The sequence below is a fragment of the Dermochelys coriacea genome, chromosome 21 (assembly GCF_009764565.3).
Source record: "Dermochelys coriacea isolate rDerCor1 chromosome 21, rDerCor1.pri.v4, whole genome shotgun sequence".
Classification (NCBI taxonomy): Eukaryota; Metazoa; Chordata; order Testudines; family Dermochelyidae; genus Dermochelys; species Dermochelys coriacea.
This window is the reverse complement of record NC_050088.1, coordinates 1,811,260-1,829,161: the sequence shown is the minus strand read 5'-3', so window position 1 is coordinate 1,829,161 and position 17,902 is coordinate 1,811,260. Positions and strand designations below refer to the sequence as shown.

General features: G+C 43.3%; 1 protein-coding gene and 1 long non-coding RNA gene across 6 annotated transcripts in view; both read right to left on the bottom strand.

Moving 5' to 3' along the window:
• Window positions 1-326: 326 nt before the first annotated feature.
• SLC16A1 (solute carrier family 16 member 1) overlaps window positions 327-17,902 on the bottom strand; it is a 34,291-nt gene continuing 16,715 nt past the window's right edge. For 4 of the 5 annotated variants that reach the window (XM_043500631.1, XM_038379488.2, XM_038379487.2 and 1 more), the window contains 4 exons: window positions 11,265-11,522; window positions 4,536-4,679; window positions 3,154-4,026; window positions 327-2,358 (listed from right to left, as the gene is read on the bottom strand). In XM_043500631.1, the coding sequence (XP_043356566.1) occupies window positions 2,063-2,358; window positions 3,154-4,026; window positions 4,536-4,679; window positions 11,265-11,481 (1,530 nt within the window). In that variant the 5' untranslated portion in view covers window positions 11,482-11,522 and the 3' untranslated portion in view covers window positions 327-2,062. Of the gene's footprint in view, window positions 2,359-3,153; window positions 4,027-4,535; window positions 4,680-11,264; window positions 11,523-16,302; window positions 16,462-17,902 lie in introns of all 5 variants that reach the window. The other variant, XM_038379489.2, reaches the window with a different exon arrangement.
• LOC122457166 lies at window positions 5,053-8,983 on the bottom strand. The gene is made up of 2 exons (XR_006276553.1): window positions 8,909-8,983; window positions 5,053-8,598 (listed from the first exon to the last, which is right to left on the bottom strand). It is a non-coding gene; the product is annotated as an uncharacterized LOC122457166 (long non-coding RNA).

Here is a 17,902-nt window from a genome sequence, read left to right as displayed (position 1 = left end):
TGAGGAAGAAATGCAGTTCACTTTCTGTACTAGCCACATTACAAACAGCAACACTTCTGCCTTCAAAGGGAGGAATGAAGCTCTACTTTTGTTGCTTATTCTCTTGCTACAGCCTTCCAGTACTCATGGATCAGGTGAACTGCATTACACCACCACTTCTTACAGGCCAACTTGAAGAATCTGTAACTTCAAATATCCCACATGCATCTTCCCTTAAAACCCTACCAAATACACACCAACTGGTACATCTCTAAAATGTGGCTATGAAACATTATAATAAAATATTCGACTAGGAAAAGGAAAAAAAAAAAACCAACATTTGGTGGTTGAATTATACAAAAGTTTATTAGAGGAAAAACAAAAACCTAAGCCTCTTACAGGATATCTGTTCAACATTTCACTAAAAACACAAGCACCAGGAGCCTACGGGTCACAGGCCATCTGCTTAACACTCTTCATGCAAGTTGTGATATTTACCAGTGCTAAAAAATAAATATGTACAAATAGAAGATATGCTCCCCTTCCCACTTTAAGGGTCTTTGATCTGAGCAGTTAGAAATTGCTTTAAATTCTCACTTAAACAGGAGCAAGTAGAGTTTTTTGAGGGGGAGTTTTTTGAGGGGGCAGCTTTAGCTATTTTACCTCATGGGCATATGAGAGTATTTGACTGTATCTGGCCCCAGTTAGTGTGCAAAATATTAGGCCTCAGAGCACAGGACAATATGCCACATACTCAAGACCAGATCCATACCAGTAAGGGAGCCAGTCATGCTCTGAACACAGGACAGGCTCCGAGAATATGTAACACAACTGACACCCACTCAGTAAAAGCCCACCTCACTTCCACTGAAGTGAGTAGGATCCACACTAGAAGATAAGCAAGCCTTTTGCAACATCTTGTTTGGATGAATACTCTATTTTCCTGGAGAGGTGCACAGTCTAAAGGAAGCTTCAGGACCGAGAAGCCACCTCTTAGGAAGCTCAGGGTCAGGGCTAGAGAAGAGGAAGGGACATAGTACTGGCCCACACTGGTAGAGATTCTGATTTCCTAAATGAAGCAGCAGTGGAAGACTTCCAGTTCCAAAGCCAAACTCAGTAATAGGATGGGAAAGATGGATGCACAGACCCGATATGTACCAGCATCAATTCCTTTAGTTATGACTAAAGCAGGTTCCTAACTAAACAACTCAACTTTCTGCATTTGTACCCATTTGGTTTCATAGTGTTACTTTGAAGAGAGGCATCAGAGAGAGTTTGGAAATTTCTTTGCCTAGGAAAAGTGGGATGATCTAAACCTGAATCCTTCCTGCATCAGCAAGTGTTTATGAAAATGGGATGTTCACAATAAAATGAGGCTCCACCCCAAAAGGAGTGGAGTGAAGATAGGTATTTAAAAAAAGCCTTCCATTAATTTCAATCAATTCCAACCCAAGTGTTCCATGAAAATTTAACTAAAGGGGGATGTTTAAAAAACTACAATAGCTAAAAATGTTTTCAAGAGGTGCTAGAAAAGCCTACAAATAGAGCCAGGTTGTGTCTGTCATCCAAAGGAGTCTGGACTTATTTTATTTTAAGACCATCCCTCCCACTAACCCACCCCAAAAATATCCAAACTTCCACTAAGAGTCTGGCAGTTAAGAAGTATGTGAAGCAGTATTCATTTTAGACTCAGCATTGAAGCCAGTTGAGCCTCAAAATATCCAGTAGCCTTTTTTGTGGCTTTAGTCACAAAAAACCTAACTAAAACATGGTTTACAGAGTGGCGTTAAGGCTCTTCCAGAGTAGTCTAGAGGTGGATACTTTAAGGCACCTATTAGTACATTCATATTACTGTTAAAAAAAGCCAGAATATAAAAAAGTTTCCCACCCACGTAAGAGGATATGGCATTTAGCAGTTACCTCTGTTGAATCCAGATGGAAAAACAACTGAAAGCTTTGTTTAAAAATGAACACCTGGTTTATACACTTCTGATGACTGCTCACTACCAGCACAGCATTTTCCCCAGACAATATTTTAGAGGAACAGCACTTCCTCTAACCCTCCAGGATTAAAATCAGTCCCTCACATACGACTCTCCTCCTCTTTTATGCCATCTTCTGTGTTTTTCTGCTGCACATTGGCCACATCATTGTTTGCCTCTTTTTGTTTCTCGGCATCTTTTTGTTTCTCCACCTCATCAATATTGGTTTCCTCCTCTCTCCCTTTGTTTCTCAGCTTGTCCTCTGCCTTTTGTTCTTTCTCCAGCAGCCGGTAGTTGATGCCCATTCCCACAAACAGGTAGATCCCAGAGACGATCAAAATGATTCCACAGGACCAGTATGTGTATTTGTAGTCACCGTACATGTCATTGAGTTTACCTGATGGACCAGAGAGGACAATACATTATGTGGCTGACCATCTCCCATTATACAGCAGGAATCACTCTAAGCTAACATGCATAAGCTCTCCCCAGATGTCTAACCCATAATGTGTGTGCATGCACATGCATCTGGCCACAAGAACAATCTCTGCTTAAAAGCTTAGGTTTTTTAAAGCCTGACCTAAGTGTTAATCAAACGCAGTGCTGGTAAAATGGCAATGCACATGGCAGTAATCTCTGATCAACGTCCGTTTAAATTTTAAAAGCAAATCCACTAGGAAGAGGCTGTTCAGGTATGGTTTGGGTAGACCAAAAAGTCCAGCCATTTTCCAAAACTGTCCAAGTCTCCCAGAATTTCCTAGAAAACCAGTTTTTCAGGTGACATTCTTTTTTGACCAGGGTATCCAAGCTGTCACTCTAGCTTCCTCTAGTCACATCTCCCCAAGGTTAAAAACTGAAGTTTGCTTTGCTCTAGGGGAAAAACTCAATTTCCCAGGGACCCTGAAATTTCATATAGAAAAAAAGTGTGTTGACACACTCCTTGCAGGAAGACCCTCCCTGCACTGGGATATAATCCACACACTCTAGTGTGTCTATAATCACGGGCCATTCCTGTTGGGAAGAGCCCTCCCGTGTGTGTTCTGGCTACACTCATGCCTTTCTGCACTTCTGTGCCTTCAATTCTCAGCCTTCCCAGCAAGTGTCTTTTGGGAAGGAGCAGTAGTTGTTCCCTCCCCACCTAGGTATTCTCACAGTACACAGGCACCCCAGGAGATCCATAAACATACTTTACCTAGGAGAGGTGGTCCCAGGAGCACAGGACAGCATTCCACAATCGTCACCAACCCAACAGCGCTGGAGAACCTCTGAGCCCCAACCAAATCCATCAATGTTTCAAACAAGACAGAGCTGAGCCAGCCAAAGGCAAATCCAAAGAACCCAGCATAGACACAAAACCCAGCATAGGTGGTGGAAAAGGGTGCCAAGAGGTGGCACACTCCATTATACACCACAGAGACAGCAAAAAAATATTGGATCCTTGGTCTAACCCACTTCGTGTTTGCCACCAGTCCCATGGAAGGCCTAGCCACCATGTCTACAAAGGCCAGAATGGAGAGCAGAAAGGCAGCAGACTCATTACCAAACTCTTTACTCTTGGCATAATTGCTGAGGAAGACTAAGGGAGTAAACAGTCCAAAGAACATAATCACATTGCCGGACAGATAGAGCAAGAAGCCTCTATGTGTAAACAGGGACAAATCCAAGAACTTGTTAATAGTCTGGTAAACTGTGAGCTTCTGCTTCTTCGTCTTTCCAGCAATAAGGTCCATACTGGCATCGCCAGCTCCTTCATCCGCTTTCATAGCGGACTTCCCAGCTTCCTGCAATACTTCTTTTGTGACCTCCTTCTTCAGCTGATCTGGCTTGGGGCCTATAGGTCGCATCAGAGATCCAGCTACACAGCAGTTCAGCAAGAGGCCACCAAGAATTAAAAAACTCCCCCTCCAGCCAAATATACTGAAGAAAAACTGGTTCAGGGGGGCCAGTGTAGACAAGAATACAGGGCTACCTGCCATAGCTAATCCATTGGCCAATGGACGTTTCTTAAAGAAGTACTTGCCAATCATGGTCAAGGCTGGGTTCAAGTTAAATGCAAGCCCAAGACCTGGAAAATAAGAATACATGCGAGTTTAAAAATGAGAGATCTCTACACATCTGTAGATTCTGGGATTAATGGATTGGGTACTGGGCTGAGTTCTTCTCACATTATACTAAATTTAACTTGCACTGATCTCAGAAGTTATGTAGGAGGTAACTAATGGCAGGATTTGGCCAGTTACTGCAGATTCTCAGTGATACAGGAAGGTGCCAATTTTGCTAGTGAGCAAACTATTGGGGGTTTGTTTTTTAGAGCCAGAATTGAAGGAGTTCCAGGATACAAGAGATAATGAAGTTTCCTAGTGTGAAATAAGTCTGATTTGAGATAAGATGGGGATGTCCAAGTATCAGAACACACATCCTTTGATACACACACACACATCCTTCGCTGAGGAGGATTTCAGATTTAGAGTGTGTATAGATATATAGCAATTTATATACTGACTAAGAACAAGGCTAAGCTGAACTTTTACGATTCTAACCCTAAACATGAGGAGTCATGAAGAGACTGCTCACCTCCCACAACCCCAACACAGAAGTAGAGCTCTTCCACAGTGTTACAGAAAGAGGCTGCAATCAAACCACACCCGGACAGACAGCCCCCAGCAATCATTACTGGCCGACTGCCATACTTGTTCACCAGGATGCTGCTGATGGGACCTAGAAGAGATCAAAGGAGAGTTAACCAAAAAGGGGAGACATCTCTGGGTATGCATGCACTACAAAGCAGATGGAGACTAATGGGAGCGCACAGAGGTTTAGCTTCAGGAGTCTGTGAAAGCTGGGCATGGATGATCAAGATTAACATTAGCCATGGCTCTCCTGTCAAGAAGAGGGGGGTGGTATAGAAGCGCAGGAGAGCGAGGCGGATGACATAAGGCCATGTTGGGTTAAGCGCTCAGACGTCTCACTCCAGAGTACCATGTTCCAGGCGGTTTAGAATCCGGACTGAAAATTCACAGTGGAACATCGAACTGGCTCCCCTGTAAGAGCCTGTCCACTCTTCTTTTTACAAAGCTTGAGAAAGTTTTTAAAGTCCGTAGGGTTGCAGAGAGCCTCACAAATATGAACTGATGCAGTTTGCCTCCCCAAGTTTAGAGAGACACAAGGGGACAGATTAGGCCCTGGTGTAACTCCAGGGAATTCAGTGGTGTTATACCACAGATTAATTTGTCCCAATAGCTTTGAGACACAAGATCTGGTCCCACGCATCCCTTTTGAGTCAGTATGGCCTAGTGGATAAGGCACTAGGCTGGAATTCAGAACTCCTAGGATCTATTCCTGCCTCTGGCCAGCTGGGTGACCTTGGATGAGTCACTTCCCCTTCCTTTACCTCAGGTTCCCCATCTATAAGACAGTGATGGTACCATACTGACCTCCTTTAGAAAGCACTGAAAGCTAATGATGCAAAGCCCTATATAGGAGCTAGTTATTTTTATTATTCTCTGAACCCTAATGCAAACTCTAGCTATTCTGGGGGTGGCTCTAACAACCCACCACACTTCTCCCAACACATGAACACCCATGAATACGCTGCGTGCAACAAGCTGGTCATTCTCCCTTCAGGAGGGGGTCACGATGTACAGAACGGATATTTTCAAAAGCCTGTATGTTGGATAAGATTCTCTAGTAAGAGCTTTTAGATGTTGTTGGTACCAAAATATCAAGTGCACATGGGGGCAGAAACAGGGAGATTTGAAGGGATTTTGTAAAATGCTTTAGTGAGTCAGAACAGAAAGAAGAACAGTGCTTAAATGACGCTGGAGTTTAAATTTAGTCATTGGGTTTGGGTTTTTTCGTTGTTTTAAAGTTTCACTTTGCTTCAGCCACAGAAGCCCGATGGAAACTTGAACTTTTGAGTCAAGCCTTCCCACCACTGTGCCCCAGAGACCCTAGTGTGATACCATGATCAGTTTTGTAAGATCCTGCTCCTTATTTTCCACTGGAGTTCTACACATCAAAAGCCACAGTCACATGGAGATCTTGTCTGCATGCATGTTACCAATCTAGGAAAGGAAAAAGCAGGATGGTCCTCAAACTAAGTGTTTTTTCCCCAAGTTTTCCAAGAGTCATCAGTTGCTCTTTAAAGCCTTCGACCAACTGACATCTGAATCAGTCTATAATGCTAGCTGTGACCACCTCCGCCAGACCAGCAGAGCTTCTGAAACATCAGCATGACTATCCCCTGCACTAGCTAGTCGCACTAGCTCAGAGTACTATCTTCCTCTGCAGCAGTGTGAAATGTGCTCATGTGTGTCCCAGGAGAAACTTTTTAAACTTGTACATACTCTACTCCTCTGGCTTGGAGGGCAGGACAAGAAAAATTCCCCCCCCCCCACTTTATACCCAAAGAAAATAGTAACATGAACTTTCATTATAGCTACCCATGAAAAGAAGCGAGGGGCAGGGGAGTGGGGATGCAGAGCAATTGTAAAGAAACTTTCCCACAGCTACTTGGAAACAAGAGAGCTTGTGTTTATTTGTGCTGCATGTGATGCCGTCCGCTCTTGGGGATATTTCTGTCCTAAAGATCAGACTGCAGTTTTCCAAACTGGGTTATGTGGGTCTATCCTGTTTTCAACCATCCAAAATTTGATCAATCATTTATCTTGTGGTGACACTTAAGGGAGTCAGCCAGATCGGGGCCCTACTATGCCAGGAAATCTGAAATGTAGGAACCATCCCTGCCCCCAAAGGGCTTACAGATTAGGTGTAATATGGAGGAGAAAACAATCGGGTGGGAGAGCACAGATTGGTAACAAAAACAATCTGATGTTTAGCACAGACTAGCTGTGTGCTGAATGCACAACCAGGGAGTAGCCACAGCTCCAAAGCCCCTCCAGCATAAACATTTCATGTGCAGGGGAGGGATTTTTATTCATTTGTTATTTTAATTACTCTTCCAATGTTTGAGAAGTCAGATTGCTGTGCGCACCCACAGTTTAAAATGCTTCATTACAAGAAACCCTAATCCAAAGTAAACAGTGATCAGATACAGTAGTGCATGCTCTATAGACACTGAAATGTAATTAAATAAACTGAATGAGCACCCATTGAACATTAACAGATCTGGTTTCGCTATTAACAGACAGCAAGGTCAACATGTTATTCCTGTCTACTCATATGTGGCTTGACTGTTTCACCTCTAGTTGAGCAGAACCTAGAAAATGTTTGAAGAGGGTCCAATGGCTGTGTCAGCAGCCTGGCTTCCTACCTGGAGCCAAGGCACTCAGAAATCCCAGCGGTATTCCAACTGGCCTATGCCCTCCATCACACACAGGGCCCATGCAGGTACTTCTAGCAGGCACAGAGAGCTGTACAGTCCCCATAAGGAACCTCTGCAACTGAACAACTACTGAGCCAAGGCCCTGTGCGAATCCGTAAGGACTGACTCTTCCTTTTCACATCTGCAGCACTGCATCTGGAGGCTGGGACGCTCCCTCCTCACCCACCCACCCACTGTGTAGAGACGCACCAGAAGTTTTGCAAAGTTTGAAAGATTTGCACATTGAACATGAAACCACTCCCCGATGTCCCTGGAACAGATCCCAAGGACAGCACTGCAACATACCAGGGAATAGTAGGACTGAAGGCCTGCTAATATATGGTCAGGGAGCAGTATGTTAAGCTTGGCTTCATGACGTTAGCTCTTACTGTGGCAAAAAGCAATGCTCATATCAAGTTGGGCCCAAAATTTAGGCTTCATAAAAAACCCAAAACTGCTCAGGGCAAGAGCCAGATCCAAAGTGCTCTGTGCTGGATGCGACACTCGGCAGTACTTAAGTATCTTAACAATGGGGAAGGGGATCTTTGGTTTTGATTAAACAAAAGCTCAAAGATTGTGGTAGCGCTGTAGCACACACCTTTAAAACTGGCCAGAAACTTAAAATACTGACTAGTCTATTTTCAGTGTTGAGAAAAGACAGCAAGAAGTGAATTAAAATGTGTTTTTCCTAATTTTATTAGTAACTGAGACAAGGTCATTTCAAATTATTAACTTGTGTCCCTTTAACTCACTTAGGCCAAAAATCAAAAGCAAAAACTACAAACCAGCATCTGAACTCAAGTGCTCTCCCCAGCATAGGCCCAATTATCCTCTGACCATTGACTTCAGTTGAGTCACAACAGTGTCAAACTAGTAAGAGTTCAGAATTAGGCTTTGCTTGGCTACTGCCTATTCACTTCTTATTCTGGGGAGAGCTAGATCAAGTCCATGTCACTTGGTCAATCCGGCAGCTTTCACCAGAATAAAGCATCCTTTCGACACTATGAAGAAAGTTGAGTTCCTTCAAGAATGTGCTTTTCAGGATCCAAATGAGTCTGGGAGGAACAGACCATGCATTGTGGCTGCTCAACAAAGGCTCAGCCAAGCAGAGTTTAGTATTCTTGCTGGCTCTCTGCAGATTTGTGAAAAAGCATGCAGAGCAGTTGTACAGCCTGTCTGTGGTGGGGGTGGTGGGAGGATGATGAGCTGCCTTTGCAAACATCACACACACAGAACTTCCTCCAAGAGACATTCAGAAGCAGATATTGTATGCAAAGCACCCCTGCTTCTTTGAATGAGAGTTAGTCAGACATCCTAAGGTTACAAGAAAAAAAAAAAAAAGAGAGTTACTTGGGTAAAGGGGGTGGGACTGATGTCACATCTGCTGACTAACATTTAACTCTAGGCAACAGTTTATTATTTACTTAACCATCTCTTTACAAGCTCTTGGCCCATACTGTAAAAAGCTGTGGAAAGCCTGAAAGCAGTAATGCAGTCCTTGTGTGTACTTGTGCCACCCCTAAGTGAAACACCAAAGCTATTACAGAGGAGCATTTCTGCTCTGGAAAGTTACAGATAGTTTCAAACTTGGGCCATAGTGCAAAACAGCACTTAGGTCACATACACATTAACAAACCAGTTTGCAGGACCCGGCACAAGTGAGCTGTTGGGATTTTAAGACTTTTGCAGCCATCATTGTGAAGGAGCTCCCCTAATGCCTGGCAACAGAGAGAAGGGTAAATCACTTTAGAAAAAGATTAAGAAGCGTTTCTCATTCCAAGAGCAGGTGACCGGTTCCATCTTGCCATGTCCCTGTTAGCCATTACCGATCCTTCTGAATACAGGTTTCAGAGTAGCAGCCGTGTTAGTCTGTATTTGCAAAAAGAAAAGGAGTACTTGTGGCACCTTAGAGACTAACACATTTATTTGAGCATAAGCTTTCATGAGCTACAGCTCACTTCATCGGAAATTTGTTAGTCTCCAAGGTGCCACAAGTACTCCTTTTCTTTCTTCTGAATACAGGCTCCCAAGAGCATTCAAGAGTACACATTTGCAGGACCACTAGAGACTGACGGAATGGTGTAGATCAGGTCCCATGAAGTCAGTTACAGTTTACAAGCTTGTTATAACATGGAGGCAGGGAAGTGTGCAGGCTGCCTCACTAGCTGAGGTAGGACAAAGCAGTGACTGTTCCCCCACGGAAAAGCCTCATGCCCAGCTCCTGCCGTCAGCTGCTTTTGATGCACAAATGCAAATATGAGTCAGGCAGTTTTGCCAGTTTGGGATAGTGGCAGCACGATCACCAATCACCAATACTCAGAGCTGCCTCCAGGGTGGATACTATGGCTGTCACAGTGGGAGCTTCTTTTAGCCATGTAGTTTACCATGCACATTCACAGGCTGCTACAGAATACTGAGGAAGTGAGGACAGGAGTAAGAACCCACCTCCAACATGTGATCAGAAGTTACCTATTTAAGGAAAGCAATGTAAGACTGGAGGTGGTTTGGAGTCTCACCCCCATCAGTCCAAACCCCCAAGATGTGGCAGAGGGGGGCTTCACCAGCATTTAAAAAAAAACAAAGTTACTGTTTGCCTTGTCCAGTAAAAAAGTTACTTGTTTTCCTATGCTTTTGTCCCTGCTGCCATCTTTCTGCTGTTAAAAGGGGAGTTTGAGACAATCCTTTTGGCTAGGTTTGCAAAAGGCCCTTGCTAAAGTTTGCCCAGGACCAGGACTCTCTCTGACCAGGTCAGATTTCTCAGCACTACACGTGAGAAACACACTGAAAAGGAAGAAAATAAAGGAAGACCAGTTGTGTTAGTGTTCGGGCCAGATCCTCAGCTGAAACAAATTTACAGATAGGTCCAAAAGGGAACACTGATAGTTGAGTCTGACCTCCTATAGAGCACAGGCCATAGAACCTCCCCAAATTCTTGTTTGAACTAGAGCCTCTCTCAGAAAAATATCCAGTCTTGATTTAAAAGTTGTCAGTAGACAACAGCCCCTTGGTAAATTGTTCCAATGGTTAACTACCCTAATTATTAAACATTTGAGCCTTATCACCAATCTGAATTTGCCTAGCTTTGGCTTCCTGCCATTGGATCTTGTTATACTTTTGTCTGCTAGACTGAAGAGACCATCATCAAATATCTGTTCCTCACGTAGGTACTTACTGACTGAGCAAGTCAATCCTTAACCCTCTCTTTGTTAAGTTAAATAGATTGAGCTCCTTGAGTCTATCACTGTAAGGTTTTCCAATCTTTTAATCATTCTCATGTCCCTTCTCTGAACCCTGTCTAGTTAAACATCCTTCTTATACAGTGAACATCAGAACTGGACAGACTATTCCTGTAGGGGTCACACCTGTGCCAAAGAAAGAGGTAAAAATAACCTCCCTACTCCTACTCAAGATTCCCATTTATACATCCCAGGATCACATTAGCCCTTTTGGCCAGAGTGGCGCCCTGGGAGCTGATATTCCACTATTATCCACCATGACCCCCCAAATCCTCATCTGCATTCTTTGTTCCTAGATCTATCAATCACTTTACCTTTGGCCACACCACAGTGCGTACTTCTATTGATTTGCTGGGTTTAGAATCAGCTCTGCAAGCTGTAATTTCTTTCATCTATGACAACTCTCTGCATTCACCATAGCTTTGTACACCAGCCTTCCAGAAGATGTTAGAAGCAGACAAAATGTCACAGCTACATTCTAACGAGGGCAAGTGCAGAATTACGCAAGTCCTAATTCCTTGGAAAGATTTTACTTATAGCTTTGCAGAGGAGCAGGACAGATTAACCTCATTTTCACACTTTGGGCATTAAATAAAGTTTATGCCAAACTCTTCCAAACAAACCAGTTTAGAAAATTTCACCCAAATGGGAAACAAAGTCAGTCCCTATTTGTGTTTTGGAGAAAGGCAATACAATAGGAGACCATTAAATCACCTCCCTGTTGTTTCTCATCTCCTTGCTTACCTCCTGCGTACATAACAGCCAGCATGATGGAGGAGATCCAGGAGACTTTGCTGCTAGATGCATCGAAGATTACCTCAATCTCTTTGAAAAACACAGTAATGGATTTGGGAAATGCATAGGAGAAGCCAATGGAGATGAAGGCTCCGATGACCACAGCCCATCCCCATCCTCCTTCTGGTGGGGTGTATCCCTGAGGGCCTCCAATTGCTGGCGGCATCTTGATTGAAGTTGGTGGTGATTAAGCTGGGTTTCAAAGATCTGCAGAGAACACAGAGACGTCAGCACTTAGTAAAGAATACAACAGCATTTTACTCTAGAGTCCTTAGGAGGAAGCAGGTCCCTGGAGCTGTCCAACTGTCGTCCTTCTTGGCTTCCCCTAACACACAGAAGAATTCCCTATCAGTGATGGATCAGAATTAGATGCAACACTCGTGAAACTCAGAAGTTGTTTAAGGGTGTCAGAATGGGGGCAAGGAGGTTACCTGAGAGATTCAACAAGAATCAAGACCACCACCCATCTAAAATAATAAAAGGCAAATATTTTCAAGAGTGATTAATGATTCCAGGTGCCTTGATTTTTTAAGATTCCCAACCGGCAACACCTTGAACAGAGCAGATTTTTAGAGGGTGAGTGCTCAGCATTTTCAGAAATTCAGGCTCCTGAAAGGTGTCAAGACAGTCACTCAAGATGCTTTTGAAGAGCTTTGCCTTAAGATATTTATAAGCGGTGAATTAAAAGCATAGATAACCCTTTGAAAGCTGAAAATGGAAGGCAGCTTCCTTGCCAACTACAGATCAGTCACACAGGTTCATTGTAGGGTTGGTCAGCAGTGCTGAGTTATTGGCAGCACTGAAAGTCTTGCTTCTGGAAAGTGCAGGGGTTGGGCATGCTATTCAGTTCTGGTAGAGCCATGGGATTTTGCAAGGGACATACTATACAAATGCAATCATGCCCTGTCATTTATTTTTTAAAATACTGTAGAGTTAATTTGAAAAAAATCCACAATTTTGGGCCTCCAACATGGCTAGTATCCACTTCCTCTAAGCTTTAACATTCACAGAGCCATTATCAGTTCACTATCTATCACAGTGGGGGGGGAAAGACAAGATATATTCCTGCAGAAGTAGGGCAGCACAGGAAATGCAGACTAGCCTTGGGAGCCACCGTTCTTACCACAGAGGACGTGTTAGAGCAGTGGTCAGGGCAAACAAGAAGTGACTGGAGTGTGAAATAATTTGGGAAGCTGGTTTTGTTTTCTATAGGAAGTTAAGTGCACACTGTTGACTAATATATGCTGGCTAGCATCCATATATTATGCTGATAATACTACCTGCAATACGTATTCTAAGCATTTGAAGTATTAGTATAGCTGTTATATAGCCCAGATTGCCCTGTACCTTTGTTATAATCCCGTACACTTATGCTAAGTATCCCATAACAAAAAGAAAAGGAGTACTTGTGGCACCTTAGAGACTAAAATTTATTAGAGCATAAGCTTTTGTGAGCTACAGCTCACTTCATCGGATGCATTTGATGGAAAAAACAGAGGGGAGATTGATATACACACACAGAGAACATGAAACAACACTTTGCATTACCTAAAGTCAGTCTTGGCTTGAGTAGATAGGAACCCTGTCAGTATCAGGACAGATGTTTTCATAACAGGAAAGGAGTCACCCATGCAAATCTAAGAGGTGCCTTCATGCCCCTTAGTACCAGGGATCTATGTGCTCAGAACAAAAATAAGGGAGCATTGTAACCTGGAATGCATGGGTTCAGAGCAAAAGAAAGGGGTACACCATGATACCAGAAACCAACAAGATAGCTGATTAATTAAATCCAGTTTCAAATGACGTATGCTCTACCTTTAACTGGTAAACAAGTAGGGTGTACAGGGGTGGGTTTAGAGACGTAACTTTGGAGAGCACACCTTCTGCCTAGGGGGGGATCATCATCACGGCACAGGACCGCTCTTTGGAAATTGGTATCATACCGAACCTTCTTCCTGTACCATATTAATAAACCTGACTGACATTGGTTATTTGGTCTCTTTGTATATTTCATAACAAAATACCACCACTAGTACAGCCAAGCAACTGACTATACAATATAACCACCACCCCTAGTGCCCTTACTAAAAAGAAACTGCTTTAGAAGTTAGTGCTGGACTCTCCCCCTTATAGCCAAAGAGTCAGATTTTAATACGATCAAAAGGGGGGGGTGGCAGATGGAAGTGGGAAGAGACAGGAGAAATAATATCAAATGATTGAAATGTGCCCTTCAGAGAAGAAACAGACGTCACTCCTTGAGCTAGGTACCATGTCAATGTTTCTATTCTGCTTGTGCACAAAGCAATCTCTGAAGGTCACTAAATGCAGCGAAACTTAGCAATGACTGATAACAATGGAAAGTTTCAATAGGTGCCTACATGCTTGCCACAGAATTCATAGGGCTTGAATTCTTGTCTGCTTTGATGCAGCTCATGTTGCAACTTTGCTATCAGGCCATCCCATTACATATAATTCAGGGTGCTTTAAAGTCTAATTTCACAGGCTGAAACCACCAAAGGTTTCCTGCAAGATTTTCCAGTGAGTCTTTGGGAAGGATGAACCAAATGCCTAGAAACTGCCAATCTCTCCTCTGGCCCACTCCTTAAATACAATTCTGCTACTCTATCACCCCCTCTGTTGGGCAGGAGGGAGTGAACACCCTGGGGTGGAAAGCAGCGCTACTGTCTCTGCTCAGGATTTTAATCACAAATCTCAAGCTATTCGTTGGTTTTGGTAAAGCCCAGCTCCTAGAATCATGTAGTTACAAAGTATATCAACTTTCATTTTTAAAGTAGTACATTTCTAGCCAGCCTTGTTGCCGAGAAAAGCTTGAATGCATGAAGCAAATTTATGCCAAAGGCTCAGAAACAGCAGACAAATACAGAGGCTAGAATGTATTTTTTTTAGTCTCATGTTATTTTAGCGCCAGAGTCAGTTTTTTTAATGCTTAAGGCCGGCCATACTGAGTAAAATTACACTCATACCAACCTTGATTGTTATCTCAAACTGAACTGACTTGGTACTTCATTGTGCAGCCATAACACTACAATGTGTAGTTGTAAGATAGTTTCCATTATGAGCCCAAGAAAGTCAAAGGAAAATAGTATTTAGACACATTTCTGTATCCCCAAACAGACTGAAGATCCCTAAAGTTCTCCCTTGGTCTTTTGTCATGGCAAGCATTGCTAAAGGAGGAAGGGCTGCTCACAAACAACAGATTGCAGGGAGGATGTCATGCGGAAGGTAGATCTCCATGCTGTAGGATGGACAGCTATTTCATAACATGAAACAGCCTTGTTTTGACTGAATGCCTCTCACCATAAGCAGCAGCTGAAACAAAGATCACACACAAGAGCGAGAGCTGAACGTTTGTGCTGACAGCAACAGTGCAGGGAGAGGATGGAAGAACTTGAAAGGAGCCAATGAGCCGAGGGTAAATGCTGTTCGTTTATACGTTCGCAAGTGCTTTTTTTTTGGTACATGCTATAAAACTATTGACATGCTTAGCTGCAGTTATACTGACAGTTCAGAACAGCACCCAATACCTTCAGATCCAGGATACAGAGCAAGACAGTTAGAGCACCCCAGACAGGAGCCACAAACCAGCCTGCCCCCTCAAACAACAGCTTTGCTACATACAACATAGCAGGCATTCCTACATGCACATGGAACCTGCTAAGGATCTACAGTGTAATCTCACCACCCCACAGTAAGACAGGCTCTTGAGAGTCACCATGGAGGAAACGCAGAAGCATGTGCAGCTTTGAGCAGGAAACAGAAGCTTCCTTAAAAATCAGGTAATTGTCAGTTGGCCCGTGTGTGTCAGCACAGTCACTGCACCTGAGCTGTTGCAAACCCAAAACACAGAACAACTATATCAGTGATAACAGAACACTCTGTAAAGAAGGCATCTCAGGCCTGGGAAGCTCTTCCAGGATCCCATAAGCATGCCCTGGCAGGATAGCTTATGGAGATTAATCCTACTCTGGCAAACTGCATCTTGTATTAACTTTGTGAGGAGAGGGTTCCAGGCATTCTGCTGCTGCGGAATTTGGCACAGAATCTGCCCCTTGCTGAGCAGTTGTGCTCCACAATCTAGATGTGGAGTGAAAAGATGGAAAGAATTTCTAGTCTGTAGTTAGAGATTTTTTTAAGGTTGACTGGATGTAAACAGACATAGCACTGTCTTCCTGAACCTGTGGGCAGCCTGAAACAATGGCTCCAAGAGGGGTAAATGGCCCTATTTGTAGCAATGCATTCATTCAATGGTAACTGTGAATATTAATTCACATACGAGTATGGGCTTTTCTTCACTTACAGGTGGATCGAAGCTGTGACGATCAATCCACCAGGGGGTTTAATTCAGCGAGTCTAGTAAAGACCCACTAAATCGACCACAGATCACTTTCCTTGTTACAGTGGAGTACCAGAGTCAACAGAAGAGTACGGGCGATCGACAGGAGAGCGTATCCCATCGACATAGCATAGTGTGGAGCCTGTGACAAGTAGATCTAAACTACGTCGACTTGAATTACACTACTAACATAACTCAAATTGCGTAGGTTAGATCAACTTTCCCCCGTAGTGTAGACCTGCCCTCAGTTAGGATGAGCATCCAGCTAGTGTGCTTATTCCACTGTCCTATGCTGCCTTGATACCTGCCAGAGTGCCAAAAGTCTCAACTTCCTTTCCCCCGGTGGCCAAAACCTCCAGCTTCACCTCCAGCGGCTCCTATGTCATATTGAGAACTGAAAGTGCAGGGACAATGCAATATAGACTAAATTTCACCTAGAGAAAGAAGAGACCTCTATACAGAATATATTGTTCATTTTCATACATGATCAATTAAAAAAAAACTTATTTAATCTAAATGAAGCTGATGCAGAATTGGCAGCCTGAAGCATCAGAAACCCTGCTGCAGAATTTCGTTTCATCCACCTGCAGATTACAAGGGGCCTTGGGTCTACTCACCCCACCTGAGAAGTACCTTGGAAACACTAGCCAGGACTCCTGAAGATCAAGAAACCTTCTGCTGATCACTCCAAGTACCTTGAATGGTCATCTCATGGAAGTGTAATCTGGATCAAAACTGGAGGTGAGGTTTTCAGAAGCCACCTAATACTAGTTCATGTTCAGGCATTTGTGCCTTGAACCAGCATACAGCAGCAGCAAGAGGAAACAAAGTATTGGAAACTGTTTTAATTAAACCTTTAAGACTCATTTAGTCTGTTTGATACAGCCACCACTCATTTCTTTTTTGCTAGAAACATATTTAGACAGCTTTTTGGCCAATACATGACCGTCACGAGCAGAACCAAGTCACACTGTAGCTCTGACAAAAGAATCATTTACAAGGTATTCCCCCTAAATAAACCCCATTAGTTTAACTATACTCCCAAGCCCAAAAGGAGTGTTTCTTCTCATTATGTCAGGTGACTGCAGCTTCCATTGAGTTCACTCAATACAGAGAGAAAGTCACATAAATTGGAGCTTTAATGCAGATTAAAGCACACAGGCATTCGGGAAAGAGCTCAGGATTTACAGATTCGTGGCCCGCTTCTCCAGCAAAATGAGATGCTATACACTGGCTAGCAACCGACATGTGCTATTCAGACTAAATACTCACATGGCTGACAAGACATGCTTACAACCAGAGTGGAGATCAGAGAGGGTTAGAGAAGGCCCTGTGCAGGGTAAGCCACAAATGTCTAGAAACCACATCTTAGGCCATTTTCACTCTCAGTACCATAAGGATTGTTAGCTTTTTCTGTACAATTTAACTCTTTCAATAGCAACTAAACAAATGTATGATTTAACAAGTAAATGTCACTTTCCAGCGGAGATTGCATGCACTAGTTTCCAACCATCTCTTACTTTTAGAGTCATATTGAGCATTCATAAGGCTCAATGAACTTCCCCTTTCAGCTGCTGTTATACCAAGACTCTGACAACATTCGCAGTGCAACATGAGGACGAGGCTACAGAGCGATCAATCTTTCACCCACTCCAGGAAAACTAAGTTGACTGATCTTACTCAGACTTGGATTTGTTTGCCCTCTCCCCTTCCCAGCACAGACTAAGACTGCATCATTTGATGAGCAACAGAAATCTCAGTAGGCTATTTTTCCCCCCTTCTCTCCCCTCCCAATTTAAATCTAAGCAAAGAGAATTACAAATTGCAAGTCACTGGTAACACTAGATTGAAGTGGGAGTTTCACTAGATCTGAAATCACAAAGCAAAATTCGTAGAGAATGGGGCCAGACAAGACCATTAGGGCTGATTTACATTACCAATTCTGCATGCTACAACATTTTCCCTCAAGCCACTAAGACTAGTTTTAAAGGCTTCTCTCAACTGTGTTTCAGGTTTTATCTTTCCCATTTCTTTCCTACCCTCATATGGAAAAAATTTCAGCCGAAGGAAAAGAACCACACCCAAAAATAGGAGTCAGTTCAACATGAAACATTTCCCCAAAACCCAAGTAATAGTTATGACACTTCCAGTTCTGTTTTGGAATAGCTGCTACGTGTCAGATGTGTTTAGAACTCATATTCACAGCTGCCAAGCAGTCAGCTACAGTTTGCCC